Source organism: Ctenocephalides felis, unplaced genomic scaffold (genome assembly GCF_003426905.1).
Source record: "Ctenocephalides felis isolate EL2017-DRISC unplaced genomic scaffold, ASM342690v1 CF-g0.4_SCAFFOLD_01886, whole genome shotgun sequence".
Classification (NCBI taxonomy): Eukaryota; Metazoa; Arthropoda; class Insecta; order Siphonaptera; family Pulicidae; genus Ctenocephalides; species Ctenocephalides felis.
In genome coordinates, this window is record NW_020538040.1 from 10160971 (window position 1) to 10181500 (window position 20530).

The window sequence follows — 20530 nt, forward strand, 5'->3', positions numbered from 1 at the left end:
TAATTAATTTAGAATTATTTAATATGCCAAATAATTCCAATTTTCTTGATTTTGTTGAATATGTTACGGTTACGTTTAAATTGCGTTACTGTTACGTTTTCTTATCCTATTTAATTTAATATTCAACAATACAATTACATTCTGCGTAGATATTTATGTTCAGTATTCAAAAACAGCTTCATATTTACAATAAAACATATTTTTGGTCTATATTGTCAAGTGGGAATAGATATCACTACTACGTGATATCAAGTTGAATGCAACATTAAATTTGAACTCGAAACCTTGTGGTTGTAGAGCAAGTTGCTTAATTCGTTAGTTGAGACACGACACAACAAAAATACATACAGAAAAACAATTTTATAAAAAAATAGATTAGTCAGGAAGCATATATCAAATTGACATTTTTGTACCTCAAAAAGGTCTTCTTAAGCACGCAGCCCATGGTTTCTTTAAAAATGCTGTCAATAAGTAATTCTTTATTAACTCGATGTCAATACCAACCAAAAGTTTTTTGAATTCTTAAAATCTATTTATTATCCTCACAATTATGAAATCATCCAAAGCTAATTTTAAATGTGATATAAATTATCTATTTTAATTGTTTATCTAAATAAAATACAAAAAATTTAAAGATGGTGTAACGTAAGTAATAAAAATTACTACGGTTTCTATATTTAGTTCATTTTAGTTATTGATTCGACAAGAATTTAAATAGATTGAAATTGTAGTTATTATTAAATATTTAATATTATATTATGCAGTTGTTGAATGTGGGCTATATTTAATTTATCAATATTTCGCCAATTTCGTTTCTGAATGTAGGCTAAATCTTATTGACCAATATCGAGCCAATGTTGCTTTGGAATGTGGGCTAAATATTGGTGAATATTGGTAAACACTGGTAACCAACATTTACTTCATTTCTACTTGAGATTGTTCTTACGAATCTTACAAAAGTCTTTCAAATTTTATTGTGCAGTTGCTGAACGTAGTATTAATATAATTTATCAATACTTCGCCAATTTTGTTTCTGAATGTAGGCTGCATCTTATTAACCAATATCGAGCCAATGTTGCTTTCCAAAGTGGGCTAAATATTGAAAAAGTTAACAAAATACAGGTAACCGATATTTACAATTCATTTCGACTTGAGATTGTTCTTACTTCAAAAAGAACCCTGTACATTTGTAGTTTAGAAAAGACATTTGAATCACGTTTATAGTCGACGAGTGAAAAAGTCATAATTTTTAATATATAATATTGAAATTTAAAAAAAAATAAAAAAATCACAAAAAATGTGTCGGATTATTCGAGGTGTTGGTCTATCAAAGTGACGTATTGGCAATCAATAAAAAATCAAAAAATAAATCGCATTGTCTAATATCAAGCCAAAGTTGCTTTCGAATGTTGGCTATATATTGGGAAATGTTAACGAAACACAAATAACCAACATTTTCAATCCATTTCTACTAAATCGAACAAAAACCTTGCAAATTTCACTTCAAAAATAACTTTGCACCTTTGTAGTTTCCTTAGAAATGACATTTGAATCACGTTTGTAATCCACGTGCGTCTTAACCAATCGCGTGACTGCCTCGAAACGGATCGATAGCGTTTCCGCGTACGCCATTGGTTGCAGAGCACGTGCTTCAGAAAACTCATTTTGACAGTTGACAGATAGCACGTGTAGTCGGAAAATGAATTATTTTTATTAACAATTATTTTAATACTACATTATTGAGTAAACGTTTTGATTTAGTATAATTAGTATTTAAATATAAATATTTGGTATCCACTTTACCAAAAGTGTAAAAGTTTGGTTCAAATGAATATTGTGTAGTAGATTGCAGATTAGGTAGTATTTTTTAATATTTTCACAATAAATCTAATGTTTTTGCATATATTTTTTTAAAATATTTAAACAATAAAAAAATCTATTGTATGATACTATGTAATTTTAACAAGGCAATATTATGTTGTCTTTTATTTTATCATCATGAGTTTGATGAACTCTTTTCTTTTTTATTTCTAATTAAAATTATTTTTATTAATATTTTTAAAATATGTTTTTTTGAGACTTACAGTTTCTTTATGATTTTCACTGATAACCTTTAAAGCTCTAAACACAATGTTGATTATTTATAATTTTATGTTACACAAATGCATTTAATATGTTTTTTTTTTAAGTTTGAAAAAATTACATAACAAAATGAGTCCGTTTTTATTTTATGCTAAAACTTCCGAATAAATTTAAAAAATCCGTTTATTATTAAATATTAAAATTATTATCATTATTGAAAATATATTCTGATTATATTTTACAGTTTATAAAGTTCTATTTATTATACTCCAATCATATTTTAATACTATGAACCTAATTTTCATTATTGATCAATTTATAGAATTATTTCTAAACATGTTGTCCTGAGCATGAAACGTACATAGTTCCTAAACGTTGCTCATTTGCTCATTGAGCTCAATTAGAGCTCATTTTTATTTTGGATCTGATATTATAATTGGAATCTGGCAATTATGCGTAAATCTACATAACTTTATTAGTAAAATGTTTAATTAAACATTCACAACACAAAAATAATTTACAAAATCCCAGACAATTTAAAACAATGCTTGCTAATCACATTAATACTGTAAAACACAATATAAACTTTTCTAACTATAATTCTAAAGTTATTATTGATTCAATTTATTTGTGTTAAAAATAATCATGTAATAAGTTTATTAATTTGCGAAAATGTTATAAAATAATTTTATTTTGCACTAGAGCTTCTTATAACTGTATCTACTTTTATTATTGATTCAATTTATTTGTGTTAAAGTAATGCATGTAATAGGTTTATTAATTTGAGAAAAAGTAATAAAAAAAAGTATTTTACACTAAAGCTTCTTATCTTTTTCAAGTTAAATTAAATAAATTCGTAAATTATTAAATATTAAAATTATTATTATTTTTAAATATATATTTAGATTAAGCTTCACAGTTTATATAGTTCTATTTATTACACAATTATTTAATGTTCTGATCCTATTTAATACTCTGATCATGTTTAAATATTCAAACCAAAATACAGATATTTTGTTTTGAATATTTATAATTTTGCGTTAAATAAATGCATTTACTATGATTATTAGTTTGAAAAAATACTGATTTGAAATAAAAAAATTGTTTTAGACTAAAACTTCTAATCAATTTCAAATTAAATTTAAGAAGTGTATTTTGTAAGTGTAGGTTCTGAACTTCATTGTAATACTTTGTTACCAAATTTCTAATAACATACCTAAATTATTAGAAACTTAAAAAAAATATATTATTGAATTTCTCAAGAATTTCAAATTTATCAAAAACTCTCAAACTACAAATTTTATTAATACATTTCAATATTCTTTTTTTTTGCAGGAAGACATATGAATTTTGAGAATTGCATAGTGATTTTTGTATTTCGTACATAATATATTAATAATAAATGTATAATATATTATTATCAATAATAAAACTAAATATCTAAATCTTCATTTTGTGTCAATCGAGAGAACTACAAAATATTTGGACGTGCGGACGAAAGTACTAAAACAAGACTGTATTTTATGATATTAAATACAATTGTATTTACGTACCAAGGTCTAATATATTTAGATGAATTGTGCTAAATACTTGTTCTGTAATGTTCGTACATTATATTATCTTATCCCGGTATATGTACTCGCCAATGATTTGAATATTTACAATATAAGTAAAATTGTGAAATAAACAACTGTACTACTAGGTGGTATCATAAAATCGTTTTAATAAAATGATATTTGATTTTTTATTAAAGTTAAAATATTTAATGAATTTCATTTATTTACAGGTCTCTGCCGAAGCTGAGCTCTGGCGAGGGAGAAGACGGCGCCGGCCCGGGTTGCTACGGGCACGGCGGTGGCGCAGGAGGACATCACTTCGAACCGATTCCACACGATCACGATTTTTGCGAGAGGGTTGTCATAAACGTAAGTTTCGAACAAAAAATTTATTTAGAAGTTCAGTAGATCCTCACTAATACGGTACTATTGAAAATCAGAGGGTGTCATTACTGGATTATAGTAAAATAGTCATAATTTTTAATAAGTATACGATATTGGAAATAGCAAAAGAAAAATTCCAACAATTTTCAAAAATTTCCAAAAAAAATTTCAGTACATTGGTTGCGAAAGTGTCGGATTATTGGAGGTGTCGGACTATCAAAGTGACAAATTAGTGAGATTCTACTTAGTGTATATATGGAATCAAATTATGCCAATTAATTACAACTGATCATCAGTAAAATAAAATGGCATGTTTTATCTGGAAGGAAAGTTATATAAATTGTTCGAAATATAATCTAAATCCCTTGTATGATTTGTTTTACACATTTGCCAAAAACTAATCAGCAAATCTCCCTATCAATAGAAATCGAATGTTTTTGAACCATTCAAATCGGTTAATCCGTGCGCCCGGAAACGTTGACAAAAAATTGCGGGCACACAAAACACACACATATACACATCCATTTTTTCTGAAGTATGAAAAAAGGTTCAAAAACCTCGAAATGTGAGGATATGCAAAAATTTTTATTTTCGATTTTTGGCCTATTACTATAACTTATCCTTCGAGAAGTTAAAAATACTAGTTGTGAGTGGAATTATGCTGTGAAGAAAGTAGCATAAACTTTCTGACGCGTGTAAAAAATAATTTATTATTAGTGATTTACAAGTACGTCAAGTTGCCGTAGGGAATTATAATGTGTGAAACTATTGTAGCTTATTAAATTTTAAAGTTTCCAATAATTATAGTTGTTTTTTTCTTAAATTATTGAAGAACGAACACGCAAAATTTCTTAAAAGCTTTCCCAATTAGTTCAAACTTTGAATAGTATATAACTAAATCATTTTAATTACTATATGACTGAATTATTTATCCTATGCCTCTAATATTTTAATATGTTCATTAAGACTATGAACTCTATCCCTATAGGTTTCATTAAAATCTCGGCCGATCTCTGCCAAAAACTAATCACCACGACTTCAAGTGATATCTTTTGGATAGAAATTCTTAAAATAAGTTCAAATTTTTTACAAAAACAAAAAGTTTTGCACTTTTCAGTTCATTGTAAGAAACGGCTCTTACGATGTCCTCGAAAAATTAATGAATGCTTTAAAAAGTCTGTCAAATTTTTGAAATCAGTGCAGCTGTTGTTGAAAAACGTCGAAGAATGGTTAATAAATGGACATACTTTTTCTACATTTGGTCTCAAAAGATTCAGAACGACTTGAAATGTCATTCTATGAAAACAAAATTAACATGTCAGATTTTTTCGTGAAAATCTTTCGCGTCGGGTGGTTAATAATTAAAATTGAATCAAATGTTTCATATTTTTATATATAAGATGTAGCATATTTTTTCAGAGGCTAATACTGAATTTAATTAAACTAATTTTTATAGTAGTTATGAAAATCATATAAGAAATTAAAAAATATAGTTTTGTTCAGAAACTTGAAATAATCTGTGTTATTAGAAAAATGTTACTGACTATTTCAAATAACGTTATTTTTAGTACTTATTTGTTTATATAAATAATAGAGTAGTTATAAATTTAATTTTAAATTTTGGTTCGATAAAATGATATAATAATTTAAGAAATGAATTTATTAAGAATTTGAATTATTATTTTAAATTTAATAACATTATTAAAAAAAAAATTAAATTAGGAATAAATAACATTAATTTTGATAGTTATAAAAATAGCTAAGAGCTCATCACATAAATCATTAATTATAAAACAATTATCAAATTTTTGAACGTCATAGCAATTTTTTTAACTGTGGAATTGTGAACCGATGTTTATACCAAACAAACCATAGTATTTTAATAATTATTTTATGACTTTTCCAGAAAACTTAAAATTTTTAATTTTTAAGATCGGTACACAGGATTTCTAAAAAAACCTGTAAGAAAAAAATTGTTTACATACAATAACTGAGTTTCTCATTTTTATGTTATCCAGAATAACCGGAGATAAAATAAAATAAGCAAAACATAAAATTAGCGAATGAGATTTGCGAACTGTCTAAAACCATAACTTCCCATGCGGGAAATAAACCTTGCAGATATTTTAAAAACAAATTGCGAATAAAAAAGAAGAACATAAAAATAACAGTATTTTACAATGTTTATTATACTGTGAATAAATCATTTCAAACATAAAACTCAAAGTTAACGAACCTTTGAATGTTTATTTTAAATCCATCTCGAACTACCGATATTTTAGGATGTGTTGATCGAAGCACATTAAATTCCGAATCTAAATTTATATAGTTCTGTTAATGATTTATTGTAATCGGTTTTTGCGAAAAATAAGCTCCAAGAATTATGGAAATTTTATGAAAAATAGCATCGATCGTACAAACAAGTACAGGACAAAATCATAAATCTGAAGATCGATTCCCACCGACAAATAATATTTATATCAGTACCTTGAATTAGAAAAATTTGGTTCTATGATATAATTATATAACAATTACGCCCTCAGATAAAATCACTAATATTAGTTACGATCCAACACAATTAGTGAACTATTATATTAACAAATTTTTCTTTGCCTTTTCACATCGCAGTTCTCAAATAGACCATTGAAAATTTGGTAACACTTCTTTAGATCATGACCTGTATCCAGTAATAACCAAATAACTATTTATTTTTAATTAATAGTAAGTAGGAAGATATTTAGCCTTGCAACCACAAGGTTTTAGGTTTAATTTCATTCCAAATAAAAATAGCATTACCACAATACAGCCAAAATTGGAAGTATATATAAAAATATAGAATCACAACTAGAAAGGACTACCATTACGTTTTTTTAAATGACCATAAGTAAAAACTAATAATTGCTTAAACTGAAAATTATATAAAATAATAATGAGTTTATATCAGCCTTATCACAGTATGAGGTAAACCTGAACACCAAATTTTACAAACCATTTCAAGCATAATCATAATTAGACTGGACTACAATTAGATTTCTCTTTAAATGAACCCATAATAGAAACTATTAATTGCGTAAAATGAAATTATATAAAAATGAAATTTATACTATAGTAAAAAAGTAAGAGTAATGAGAACTCATATGAACTTTCTTAGAAACCGTAATCAACGCCAAAAGAGCAATTTCATCATAAAGACATTCTTGTCTCCTTTATTTTTGCCTTAAAAGTAAAATTTAATCCATATAATAAAGTGAAAAAGAGCATTGGTCTTGCAACCACAAGGTTTTCATTTCAAAACGCTTGCTATGTACCACCTGATATCAAGCAGTAGTGATATCAATTTGAATTTATAAACACAAATACGTTTGAAAGTGAAAATAAATAGCTTTTGAGTAATTTCTACATAATTTAAGTATGTGAAAGTAAAATTTCATTATGAACAAAAAGAAACTAATATATATCTAATGATAAAGCATCTTGTACAAAGTCATTATAAACCAATTTGGACATACAGCATGCAACTATGGGAATCATAATCCAAGTCAGAAAGCCTTAGAAATATAATGATGTCAAAATGATTTTAAACAAATGTTCTAAAGTATGTTCTAAATTGATTGATCCATTTAGTCATAATTATACATTGGGACAAGTACAAAAACTGCTTCAAAGATCCACCAAACTCTTTGCTAGATTGAGAAAAAAGCTCATTTTATGTTAATCTCTGTGCATCTCAATATCACATATTGGTCGGAGATTTTGTAATTCGGGCGCTTTTCTTAGCCTTGAAACAGTACTTTGTATCGTATTGGAATAGTGTGACAATTATTGTAGTATATTAATACAAAAATATAATATAGAAGTTCGATCCAATTTCCAATAAAAAATCCAATTTCATAAATAAAAGCTGAGTAATAGAAAAGCTCTTTTCACTATGTTGAGCAGCAATTAGAACTTAGAATTTACTATTACATATTTAATTACCTCCACTATAGGCTGTTGTGCTAATTTGACTCTATTCTAGTCGATTCCACAGATTGCAACTCAAACAGTTGTCCCATCTCTGACTCTGTGAGTGATAAATTATTATTACTATTCCTGTAATAAGACGAATTTTTATTGATGCATCAATGCCTATCAACATATTGCTATCTATATTTCCAAGTGATAACCGATGTCACTATTGCTTGACAATAAGGCTGCTCAAGCAAGATCGAATCCGGAACCTCTGATTCAGGTCCAATGATCGGAACTTACTAGTGACCCTAAGCCTTAAAGCCAATTTTCGAGTGGCAGCTTAAGTTCAAATATTGGTGCCAAAATATAATTCAGTTCTTTACTTTACAACAAAATTACTTTCCGAACATCCAAATAGATCTTAATTCCCTGATAGTTTCTTCTCGCCAAGGTCGTCAAATATAAAATTGAATAGAGATAGGCCCAATGATGTCAGTTTGGGCATCAATCACCGAGTGGCATCTTAAGATCCAATATTGGTGCAAAAACATAATTCACTTCTTTACTTTACAACAAAATTACTTTCCGAACATCCAAATAGATCTTAATTCCCTGATAGTTCCTTTTCGCCAAGGTCGTCAGATATAAAGACAAACAAGGATAGGCCTAATAATGTCAATTTGGACATCAACTTTCAAGTGGCAGCTTAAGTTCAAATATTGGTGCATAATTAAAATTCAGTTCTTGACTATACAACAAAATTACTTTCTGAACATCCAAATAGATTTTAATCCCGATTGTTCCTTCTGCACAAGGTCGTCAGATAAAATAAATAAAAGAGAGGACTAATGATGTCAGTTTGGGCATCAAATTTTGAGTGGCAGCTCAAGTTCAAATATTGGTGCAAAAATATAATGCACGTCTTTATTTTACAACAGAATCACTTTCCGAACATCCAAATAGATCTTAATTCCCTGATAGTTCCTGCTCGCCAAGGTCGTCAGATATAAGGACAAATAGAGATAGGCCTAATGATATCAGTTTGGATATAAATTTTCGAGTGGCAGCTTAATTTCAAATATTGGTGCAAAAATATAATTCAGTTCTTTACTTTGCAACAAAATCACTTTCCGAACATCCAAATAGATCTTAATTCCCTGATAGTTCCTTCCCTCCAAGGTCGTCAGATATAAGGATAAATAGAGATAGGCCTAATGATGTCAGTTTGGGTATATTATGGGAACAGTTTACACTTTTTTCCTTCCTTATCAGAAATCTCGGTCAATTAATTTGGCAAAATCGGACAGTGCGTTATCGCACACCATTGCCGGCAGTTTGTCTTGAGACAACGCAACCTTGGCACGCGATTCCTTCGCCTTTCGTTCCGCAGATACGATACGATACACCTGGGCAATTTTTCATTGCTACGCCATATAAATCAATATGCCGCAATATTTAAAAGGCTAAGGAAAATGTATAATGGAATCAGGAATATAATGCATTGATTGGATGATTGGATGATTGGATCGATTGCGAATTAGTAATGCTACATTAATCTCGATGAACCCTTGACTGTGGCATATGTGCACAACTCCATTCGATTAAAATAAATACTAAACAAAAATACTAAAAATATGAGGATTATACTTCTTTGTTTTTTCACTTTTTGTAGGGTAAATTATTGTAATCGTCAAAAAATCGAAAATAAAAACTTTTCATATCTTTACGTTTCAGAGGTTTTTGAACATTTTTAGAAAAAATGAATGTGTGTGTAGTGTGTATGTATGTATGGATACAATTTTTTATCCACGTTTTCGGGAGCCCGGATGAACCGATTTGAAATATTCAAAATGCATTCGCTTCCTATTATGAGGAGACGGTCTGATAGTTTTTGGCAAAAGTCGGTACTAGCCGTTCCGGAGATATAAAGTAAAGAGTGCAGAAAATAGAAATCATGTTTTTGGGAGAACAGGGCATCCGAATTGAATGATTCGAAAAACATTCAATTATTAATGATGAAAAAACGTAGTGATCAGTTTTTGGCAAAAGATTAGGAACTAAAAAAGTAAAAAATAGCAGTTTCTGAGAGAACCGATTCAAATGATTCAAATAACATTTTGCTTGTAAAAAGACAAATAGTTTAGAAAGACAAAAAAAATTTATCAAAAAACTCAAAAAAGACATTTTTAATTTCTATTTTTTAAAGCACGCTGCCATGCACCACTAGTTATTTTTAAATTTTTAGCTTCAATTTAAATTTTGTTTTTTTATAGAAACACTTATCATTGTGTCAAAGTAAGAATTTTGTGGTTTTGAAAATATATTCATATAATCAATGACTTAATAGCAATATACAAAAATTTGTAAAAAGATGTTATGAAAAGAAAAGATAACGTAAAATTTCCGAAACTTTGAAAACCCTAATTAAATCAAATTATTTCCAAATACTAGTTGTGAGTGGCATTGTGCCTTGTGCATAGTTACACTAAGTTTCCGATAGTTATGAATAATCGATTTAATCAATATCATATAATATTTCATAATCGTATTTGACAAACAAATATCAATTTTTTTTCTGCATCTCTAAAACCGTTAGACTTGCATTCGCAAAAATTCATTCTATTCCTCATTTTGTCAACACATGTAAAATATTTTTTGAATCATTCAAATCGGTTGCTCCGTTTTTTGCGCATTTTGCTCTGATCACCATATCTTACCATAAATAGGAATCGAATGTATATTGAACAATTCAAATCGGTTAATCGGTGCTCCTGAAAACGTCGACAAAAATTGTACCTATCCATTTTTTCTAAGGTATACCAAAATGTTCAAAAGATCCTAAATTGAGGTTTTAAAATTTTTGAAAATTTTTGCGTTTTAAAGCTTAAAACATAAAGATATGCAAAAATTTTCATTTTTATATTTTTACTATAAATTACACTACACGAGGTTAAAAAATCTATAAATTTATAGATTAAAGTTCATTTTTTACAAATATAGCGCATATAATAATAATTTACACATTTTTAATATGATATTTCAAAATTTATAAATAAACATGAGCAAAATAAATACTAAAACTGCTCGTAAATTTTAAGTAAACACTATATCAAATACATCAATAGAAAAAGATCTTAATTTACTGATAATTCTAGGCTCGAGGTCGGCAGATATAATTATAAAGAGATAGACCTGATGATATTACATACATACATATATCGATTGGTATATATATATATATATATATATATATATATATATATATATATATGACAGGCAAGTGTATCAGCTGAGTTAAACTCTAACTCGAATCAGGGAATAATAGTGTAATAGGATTTCCATTTTCATTTCACACCGTAGTGCCCAAAATTGGCTTATTTTCATTTGGAAACATAGATTTGATTAATATTTTTAAGTGAAAATTGATATCACTACTGCACGATGTCAGGTTGTCGAAAGCGGGGTATATATATGGTCCTTAATATAGATATTTTCGAATTTCTTTGCTCCCACCGAAAGTATCCATATTAGGAACAACCCTAAATACATTAGGGTTAAATTGTAGAGTATCAAAAAAATCGCAAAAATTGTGATTCTAGTTCTATGAGTCATCTTCAGAAATTCAATCGACTGTGAAAAAAATATTCGAGTCATTTGAGAAAATTATGACTCAAAAATTATGACTATCAAATCAAAGATATTTTATCTTCTAAAAGCTTCGACAAAACCAAAAATTTTCTCCTATCAAAAACTAATAAAGAATCCTTTATTTTCTTTGCAGGTCTCCGGTTTGAGGTTCGAAACGCAACTGCGGACCCTAAACCAGTTTCCGGACACCTTGCTTGGGGATCCGGCCCGAAGACTGAGGTACTTTGACCCTTTGCGAAACGAGTACTTCTTCGATCGGAATCGGCCTTCGTTCGATGCCATCCTCTATTATTATCAGAGCGGTGGCAGGCTGAGAAGGCCGGTCAACGTGCCCTTAGATGTTTTTAGTGAAGAGATCAAATTCTACGAACTTGGGGAGCAGGCCACCAATAAATTCAGGTGAGAGAAAAATTACAATTTATGGATATGGGCATGGATAACCACTTTGGCACGACGTTTTGCCAGTCGTCCACTAAAAGTGACGCCCGACTGTATGAGACATTTTGCAGCCGTCCAGTATACTTGACGCTCGTACCAAAGTGGTTCATAGGGGCTCTTTGCTTCAATAAATGGTAACCAGCCTTATGATAATCAGGGGTCCCAAATTTGACACTTGCTTCGGGCAGCCGATGCCAAGTAGTCGTTGATTTTTACTATGAAGTATAGATAACAATATGATTGTTAGTGAAAATATCCATTACCTGGCATCATTAAATAAGTCGTCAATGTTGCAGAAATTGTACAATAAAAATTAATCACAGAGGCAACTGTTTCATCAGTGCCATCTATAAAATCAACTTAGTTATATAAGCCAACATTTTCCACAACAATTTATGAAATTCTTAAGTTTTGATAATTACTGAAATATTACAAACAAATCTATATACTCGTAAATAACTAACAATATGTTTGCAATTGAATTGACATAGAATTAATATTTATTAACAACAAATGGTAAAAACATTAAGAAGGCTCACCATAACATTTCTGTATATAATAGAGTGCACTTTTTTTAATATTTTGTGAAGAGCAATTAAAACTTAAGAATTCTATAGTATGTTGTCCTGATATAACTTATTACTACTATTTAAAATTTTCACAGTATTTCACGAAATAATAGCTACCCTATTTACCCAAGGCCAAATACAAACTTTGTAGACACATTTTGTACAAAATCATAATAGAGTAGGAGGAGGGTAAGGCGGGACACAATGGTACAATGTGACTTTGAGCACTTATATTATAAAAACCAAAATATATTATATCATAAAAAACGACACATATAAAAAAACAACTATCTGACTAAGTTCAGTAAAACTCCCAGCTAATTTATTATTAAAAAAATGTTTTTTTTTTGCTGTTTTACAAAAAATTGTATTCTGGTACTTATTATCCCATAGACGGAGTAAATTGGGTTGGCCAAGGGCTAAACAGGTTCAATGTCTTAATAGTAATTTTAGAAAATTTTATGAGATAATAGCTACGTTATTCAACCAATGCAAAATATAAATTTCATGGATACATTTTTTACAGAATTAACATTGTAAATAACATTAATCTGGTATTTTATTAAAAATATTTATCAGCATAGTTGTAATAAATATTTATTTGATTTTACTCTTAAAATAACTTAATTTAACTCAATTTACATCTTCATTTGCTTTTCTTTTACTATTTTTTATCGCTTTTGCCAGAATAAATGTTAAGTTTGTCCTTTTTACCCCACTCACATATAAGCTTTTACATGGGTTATATAAAAAATTAAATTTATCTTTAAAATACAATACATCTTATAAAGCAATTAAATAACGTATACTTAAAAATTATATTCAGTTATCATGAACTAAATAAAAGAGCTCAAATAAAAAGAGTGCGCGTAAGGTTCACACGCGCTTGAAGTAAAACTTTTTTGTTATCACAGGATGGCATTTCAATTGTAAATAAAGATATTATATAACAATTTTAATGTTTATTAGTTATATGGTAACACTTGCAATGCACACATTTATTAGTGTCAACCATTATACACATTTATATAATGATAGATTATAAATATTATAAATTATATATTTATAATAGCATAACGACCAATCACAATCTACCCGTATAGAAATGATATCATCGAGAGCGAATGACAAATCATTGGCACTCGACTCGGCCGTAATGCACTTCCGTTGCATTTGTACGGATTTTAATTTAGTCGCGCCTAAAGAAGTTTTACTTCAAAACTACCATCTAAAATTCATGATAGTTATTTCCTGATAGCGACGTCGTAGGAATTAAGGTAATGGCTGGTTACACATCTTTTGCCCTCTACTTTAAAATAGTAAAGAAATTTTATAATTTACTTGTTTTTGAAATAATGGTGGTGGATCTTTTCACCCACGTACCTTTAAGCTCTGCTTCGAGAAATTTTTATAAAACAAATGATTGTTTGGAAATCACTAAATATTTTTTTTTCTCTTTCAGGGAAGACGAGGGCTTCATCAAAGAGGAAGAAAAGCCACTGCCCTCGAACGAGAACCAGCGCAAAGTGTGGCTCCTGTTCGAATATCCCGAAAGTTCTCAGGCCGCACGCGTAGTCGCAATTATATCCGTGTTCGTCATTTTACTTTCCATAGTTATATTCTGCTTAGAAACATTACCAGAGTTCAAACACTACAAAGTCTTCAACACGACCACGAACGGCACCAAGATCGAGGAGGACGAAGTTCCAGACATCACCGATCCGTTCTTCCTCATAGAAACTATTTGTATAGTGTGGTTCACGTTCGAGTTATCAGTGAGATTCCTAGCGTGTCCAAATAAACTGAACTTTTTCCGGGATGTAATGAATATAATAGATATAATAGCCATTATTCCTTATTTCATCACTTTGGCAACCGTTGTTGCCGAAGAGGAAGACACTTTGAATCTGCCAAAAGCGCCGGTCAGTCCGCAGGACAAATCGACGAATCAGGCGATGTCCTTGGCGATCCTGAGGGTGATTAGGTTGGTAAGGGTTTTTAGGATTTTCAAGTTATCAAGGCATTCCAAAGGGTTGCAGATATTAGGGAGGACCCTGAAGGCTTCGATGAGAGAGCTGGGGTTGCTCATTTTCTTCCTGTTCATAGGTGAGATACATGGATTTTATTTTAATATTAAGAATGGATATGGGTGGATGAAAGTAAAGACTGTCTACATTCATTTTTGTCTATGATAGCAAATTTAATTTAAATTAAATGCGAATGTAGATTCAATTATTGATAAACTACTTTATATTGTTCACCTATTTTTTCTAATTCTCGGCAGAGTTCCGGAAAATAATTTGGAATGCAAAGTTCATTCTTGCAAAAACAGCTTATTTGCTATCAAAGTAATAATTCATTATTGATGTTTTTTTTATCTTTTTACCTAATCAATAAATATTATGCTGAAAGTCACGCAGCTTGCAATAATAATCCATGAAATAATTTGATTTTAGAAAAAAAAAATCTATTTCTTTCCTTAGACCATTACTTTTACGTAGAGGCTATTGACTCGTATAAAGAAAATCGTAAGACAAAAAAAAATTTAAATGTAGTAGTAAAGCACAAAAAATCTAGAGCATTTACTATTGTTTTTTTTACGAATGTAAATTTTAGTGAGGCAGAAAATATCCCGTATTTAAGAAGAAGGTTGCCAAAATTATCCTATTAAAAGCTAATTTTTTTACACACGTGCATTAATCATAACCTGGCAAAACATTGAATGTAGACAGATCTATACTCATTGATCAAAAAAGTATTACTGAACAAATGAATAAGTCTGTATATGTTTATGTTCAAATTTGATGCTACTTTTATAAATTCTGCAATAGAAATTAATTGCAACATTTTTTGCAGATATTTCCTTAACCTTATATAAACATTTTTAAATATACGATTAGAAGAAAGACACTATATTATGCTAACTGAATGATATAATTGGATGCATTTTTTTCATACATTTATTAAATGATCATCATAACAAGTTTTACTAGAAGTTATTTAGAAATAGAAAAGGAACGTGACAAACCCTTGAAAAGAGAATTTACCGGTTGGAGATATAAAAATGAATGAATTTTTGGTGATCTAAGCAAACGATGTTTTCAAGCGATATTTTTGGGCAGAATTATTTTTGAAAACAACTATTTTGTACACAAAATTATCGTACATTCTAATTGATACTTCTTTAAAAGAATTTAGAATTTTTGAAATCGGTTTAGGGTACTTCTAAGAAACTACCAACTACAACTTAATTATAGGTACTAAGAAACTACTCGGACGATCACGATAAACTTTAACTCTAACTTTTTTTATTTTCCCAATACCCATTAAATGTAATAACATGTAAGAATTATTGCAATTATATTACTTGAATCATTGTAATTTTTATAGCTCACTTTAACAAAACTAACTTATAATTTTTTTTAACTAGCTGCATTCAACTTTTAGTCCAAAAAATCATTATGGTGCCCCAAAGTTAAGGTTTAACATAAAATTACTTATTTGAAAATGTTGTTTGCTAGATTGTTCCGTAATTTTTTTGGTATTAAAGTAAAAATACGAGTAGGTCGAATAAAAAACAGACTGTTACGTATTTATAATTATATTGCTCTGAATCATTTTAACAATTAATTGGAGACCAAAGTAAAAAGTTTCTATAAATGGTTTGTTATGTTTCCAGTTCTAAATAGATGAAAAAGTTCATAAAAATAATTTATTAGATGCAGGGTTTAAAAACCTTTAGTATTTTTAACATTAAACACGCTAGAGTTTCAAAGAAATCTAGACTAGTTTTAAAAGCGAAGACATCTAGTTAATTCTATCATTTAGCATGAAATAGCTGTAAAAACACGAAAACACAGATATTATAATAATTCATTTTAATCACAATTATTTTTATTTCTATAAATATTTATTTGGTTCGACTTTCAGAAAATTTGAAATGCAGTGCAAGTATTAAAGAAGATATAAAAATGTGTTTCATATTTTCTGAATCAAAACCTAATTTGAGCAAAATTAATTATTTATTTTCAGGTTGATATTTAATGATATTAATATAGAATACAGTGTACATTAAAATTTGTTTTCAGAAGTCCTGCAGAAATAAATTCCATAAAATATCTTTCTTTTAAATCATTTAAATATATTACTAACAATCATAACCTTGTAATTGAATATCTAATGAAACTCAAATCATATTCGTAATTTTTAATGTTTTATTAAAAAAAATTTTTTTTGAAAAATTAACTTAATTAAAAAAGTCTAATTTTTCACGGAGAAAAGTAAATTTTTTAAAGTAAAAAATGTGGAATTTCCGAACAAAATGTCATTTTAAAATAATGCAGCAAAAATATGATTTTTTCAAAATAGACCTTAAATGTGAGAAATAAAGCTAAAAAAGAAAAACTTTTATTTAAATTAATCATTAATTAATCAATAAATTTTAAATTTTAACTATAAGATGGATGGAACTCAATTTATAGTTTATTTAATACTTTTATAAGCATACACAAACTCGTAAAAATCAGTCCAGTAAAATATTCGGTCCAAAAAAAATAATTTTTTACTTCAATGAACCGACTCTAAAATATTATTTTAATTTATCATTTTTTATATAAAAATTTATGGTTCACGTTGAAAAATATTCTTAAAAATATTAGCAGCCAAATCTTGCAAAATTAAGAACAGTAAAAAATAAAGTAATTATTTTGTACGTTTTGACACAAAATATGAGCTTTGTTGAAGCAATTAGTATATCAGGAAAAAAAATTGAATACAAAATTAAAAATTAGAAAATAGCTTAAAGGGGTGTGGCTTAAAAGTTCAAGTTCTACGTCGCGTACAACTTGATGCCAAGCAGTTCTTATATTTATTTTCATTTGAAAATTAGGATTATAATTATATTTTCAAGCAAAATTAGTCCTTTCATACCTTACTGCAAAAAGTTTCCATTTTCCTCACTATAATAAAAGGATAACTACTGGGTCGCTCTCTAATATAAAAATGTATTAATACCAAAATGAAGTATTTGGTTGTCTTTTAAAATTAATTAGAAAACAAATAGTCATCACAAAAACGACATATACAAAATGCCAAATTCGGGTTGCTGTTTAAAAAAATTAGAAAAAAAAAATAAAAACTGACATATACAGAGTGTCCCAGAACTCTCGCTTTAATGTATGAGAGAAAAACATGTGAGCAAAATGCCTTAGCAGTTACCGTGTTATCTTTGGGTTTTTATGTTTTTAAAACAAAATTAAACTTGAAAAATTCGAAAGTTAAGAATAATACTATCACCCCGTTTCGGCTTGATGTTAAGTCCTGGGACACCCTGTATATTATAGATTAGTCATGTTGCGATGCAAAATTCTGATAAATTAAAAATAATCAAATTTCAATTTTGATTTGATACGAATTTACTTCCTTATTTGTATGGGTTGAAGAGATATTAATTATTGGTTCTTTTCTTTATTGTAAAAGAATTTATATGTTTAAATTATAACTTACATAAATGAGTATTGATATTTAAGTATGTACTTGTTGGCGGTTCAATCCTAACTGATTCTCTCTTATTGTACGAATAAAGGTCGATTTATAAAAGTTATATTATATAAATACTAAATTTAGTACTAACTCACAAACTTAAAATTACAATCTTATCTTAATAAAAATCTGATAACATAAAATATTTTGATAAATACATAATAATTTTCAACCATATATTATTTATTATTATTAGTATTTTCATAAATTGGTAATGACACGTTTAAACCGAAACGTACAAAATAAATAACTTAATTGAGAAACTGGCTGCTATCGTTTTTAGGAATATATAAAAAATATTCAGAACATCAAAATATAATTTATAATTATTCTAAATATCAATATTTAAAATAGTCTATCCATCACAATTTCTTTTATAAAAACTCTACATCTCATACAAATATATAAATCTTCGATTATGTAAGAAATTTTTCGATTATCTCCGAAACAACTAACTAACACTTCTATATTTTTTCTTTGCCTAAAAAGGCGTAGTACTATTCAGTAGCGCCGTTTACTTCGCCGAAGCCGGTTCTGAAAATTCATTTTTCAAAAGTATTCCGGACGCCTTTTGGTGGGCTGTGGTCACAATGACGACCGTTGGATATGGAGACATGAGGTACACACCGAAAATAGTCGGATCAACACGAACCTTACCCCCCAAAAAAATATATTTATTAAGACCTTAAGGCTGTGTTGTGTGTTGTACCCGATTTTTGGAACCTGATATATTTTTCTAGAATTATGTATATTTTTGTTGTGACAATTCTGTGATTCCTGATATTGTGCCTTTTTGCGTGGATATATTTATGTGTTGTGAAAATGAAGAGGAAACTAGCATATATTTTGTAATATTAGTCATAAGCAAGTTTTATTTAATATTAGGTAATTTATTCGTGTAATATATTTTTTATATGAATATTTAAAAAAAAAACTTTTTTTTGCACTATAAATATTTATTTACGGTGACCGCGTTATTCTTTATAATAAGAATCATAATGATCAAAGAATTCAGCATACAAAAAAATCTTAAAACAAATGATTTATCTTACATTTTACAAAACTGAAAACAAATAATGAAACTAATACAGAATTAAGAAATGCCTTTGATGTGAGTTATAAGGGTTAACAATGACCTACTGAACCAAAGGGTTCGCATGACCCGTAAAACCAAGAAAAACTAATCATTCACAACGTTTTGTTCAAATGTTGATTTTAAGACGAAACAAACTAATCCCCTTTTTGTAAATCTTAATTATAATAAAATAAATTACAAAAATTGAACAATATTTACAAAATCAATAACTACCTCAAAGTCTATGAAAAATGTATGAGAGTCAACATGACCCATTAAACCGAAAAAAAAGTTAATCATGCGTAATCCGACTCTTCGGTGCGAATGATTTTATCACATAAATGATGATTTAGTTCAAAATTTTAGCAAACATGAAATTATGCTAAACGCAAAAAATATGCTAGTTTTTTACAATACATGTTGTAAAATAAAGAGATTTGAAACAAATCATTATTTGATCAGTTTTGCATTTAAAGTTTCCAAAATCTTTCAAATCTTTTTTTTAAATGTATGTAAAATTGTTGTGGAGTTAATTTGATGTTTCTATTCTCAAATCAAAAACCAAATCCCAAAAATCAATCCCAATTATGAAACCAATGAAAAACGGACACTTTTACAATTTTAATAACGAATATTTATTCACAGGATTAAATAACAAATTTTGAATTCTTTCAGTTTCCCAATATCAGATTTATTAATATTTTTATATTTCAGAGAATGTAATAAAGAACAACATATGAGAAAAACAAAGGACTTGATTTTGATAATATTTGATGTGTTGTGAAAAAATATGAAATTTAATTTTACATTATAGATATTAAGAGAAAATGTGTATGCAGTGCGGATTTAATATGTTTTTGCTAGATATATATGAAGGTTCAAAATATATTTGGTATGTCGAAAAGAATTTTATAATTGAAAATTAATTTCACACTGAACAAATGGAAGCGAAAAAACAAATTTTATATGAAACGCACATTTTTATTAGTTTCTTTATTAAAAATATAAATATAAAATAACCAGAATTGAAAAGGTCAAGGTAAAAATTAGTTATGAGAATTTCGATTTAAAGTAAAATTTATTTGGTATTAAAATTGTGAATTTTAATTTGTTGTATGAAGATAGTCCACATAATCTACTGTGTGTTTTTAAGTGAAAAAATTCAAAAATCTCATTTTAATAACTAAAATGAATATTATTAATTTTATAGCTTGATTATAAACTATTATCAACTCAAAATCAAAAGATATTAATTCTTTTTTGTAGGATTTTTTTCAATTAATACC

At 28.0% G+C, this 20530-nt stretch overlaps 1 protein-coding gene across 1 annotated transcript in view; it reads left to right on the plus strand.

Annotated features, from left to right (window-relative positions):
• LOC113374608 (potassium voltage-gated channel protein Shaker) overlaps positions 1-20530 on the plus strand; it is a gene marked incomplete at its 3' end in the record, with an annotated part of 47521 nt that overhangs the window by 16526 nt on the left and 10465 nt on the right. The window contains exons 3-6 of the mRNA XM_026614585.1: positions 3867-4007; positions 11755-12020; positions 14091-14734; positions 18659-18788. Of these exons, the coding sequence (XP_026470370.1) occupies positions 3867-4007; positions 11755-12020; positions 14091-14734; positions 18659-18788 (1181 nt within the window). The remainder of the gene's footprint in view (positions 1-3866; positions 4008-11754; positions 12021-14090; positions 14735-18658; positions 18789-20530) is intronic.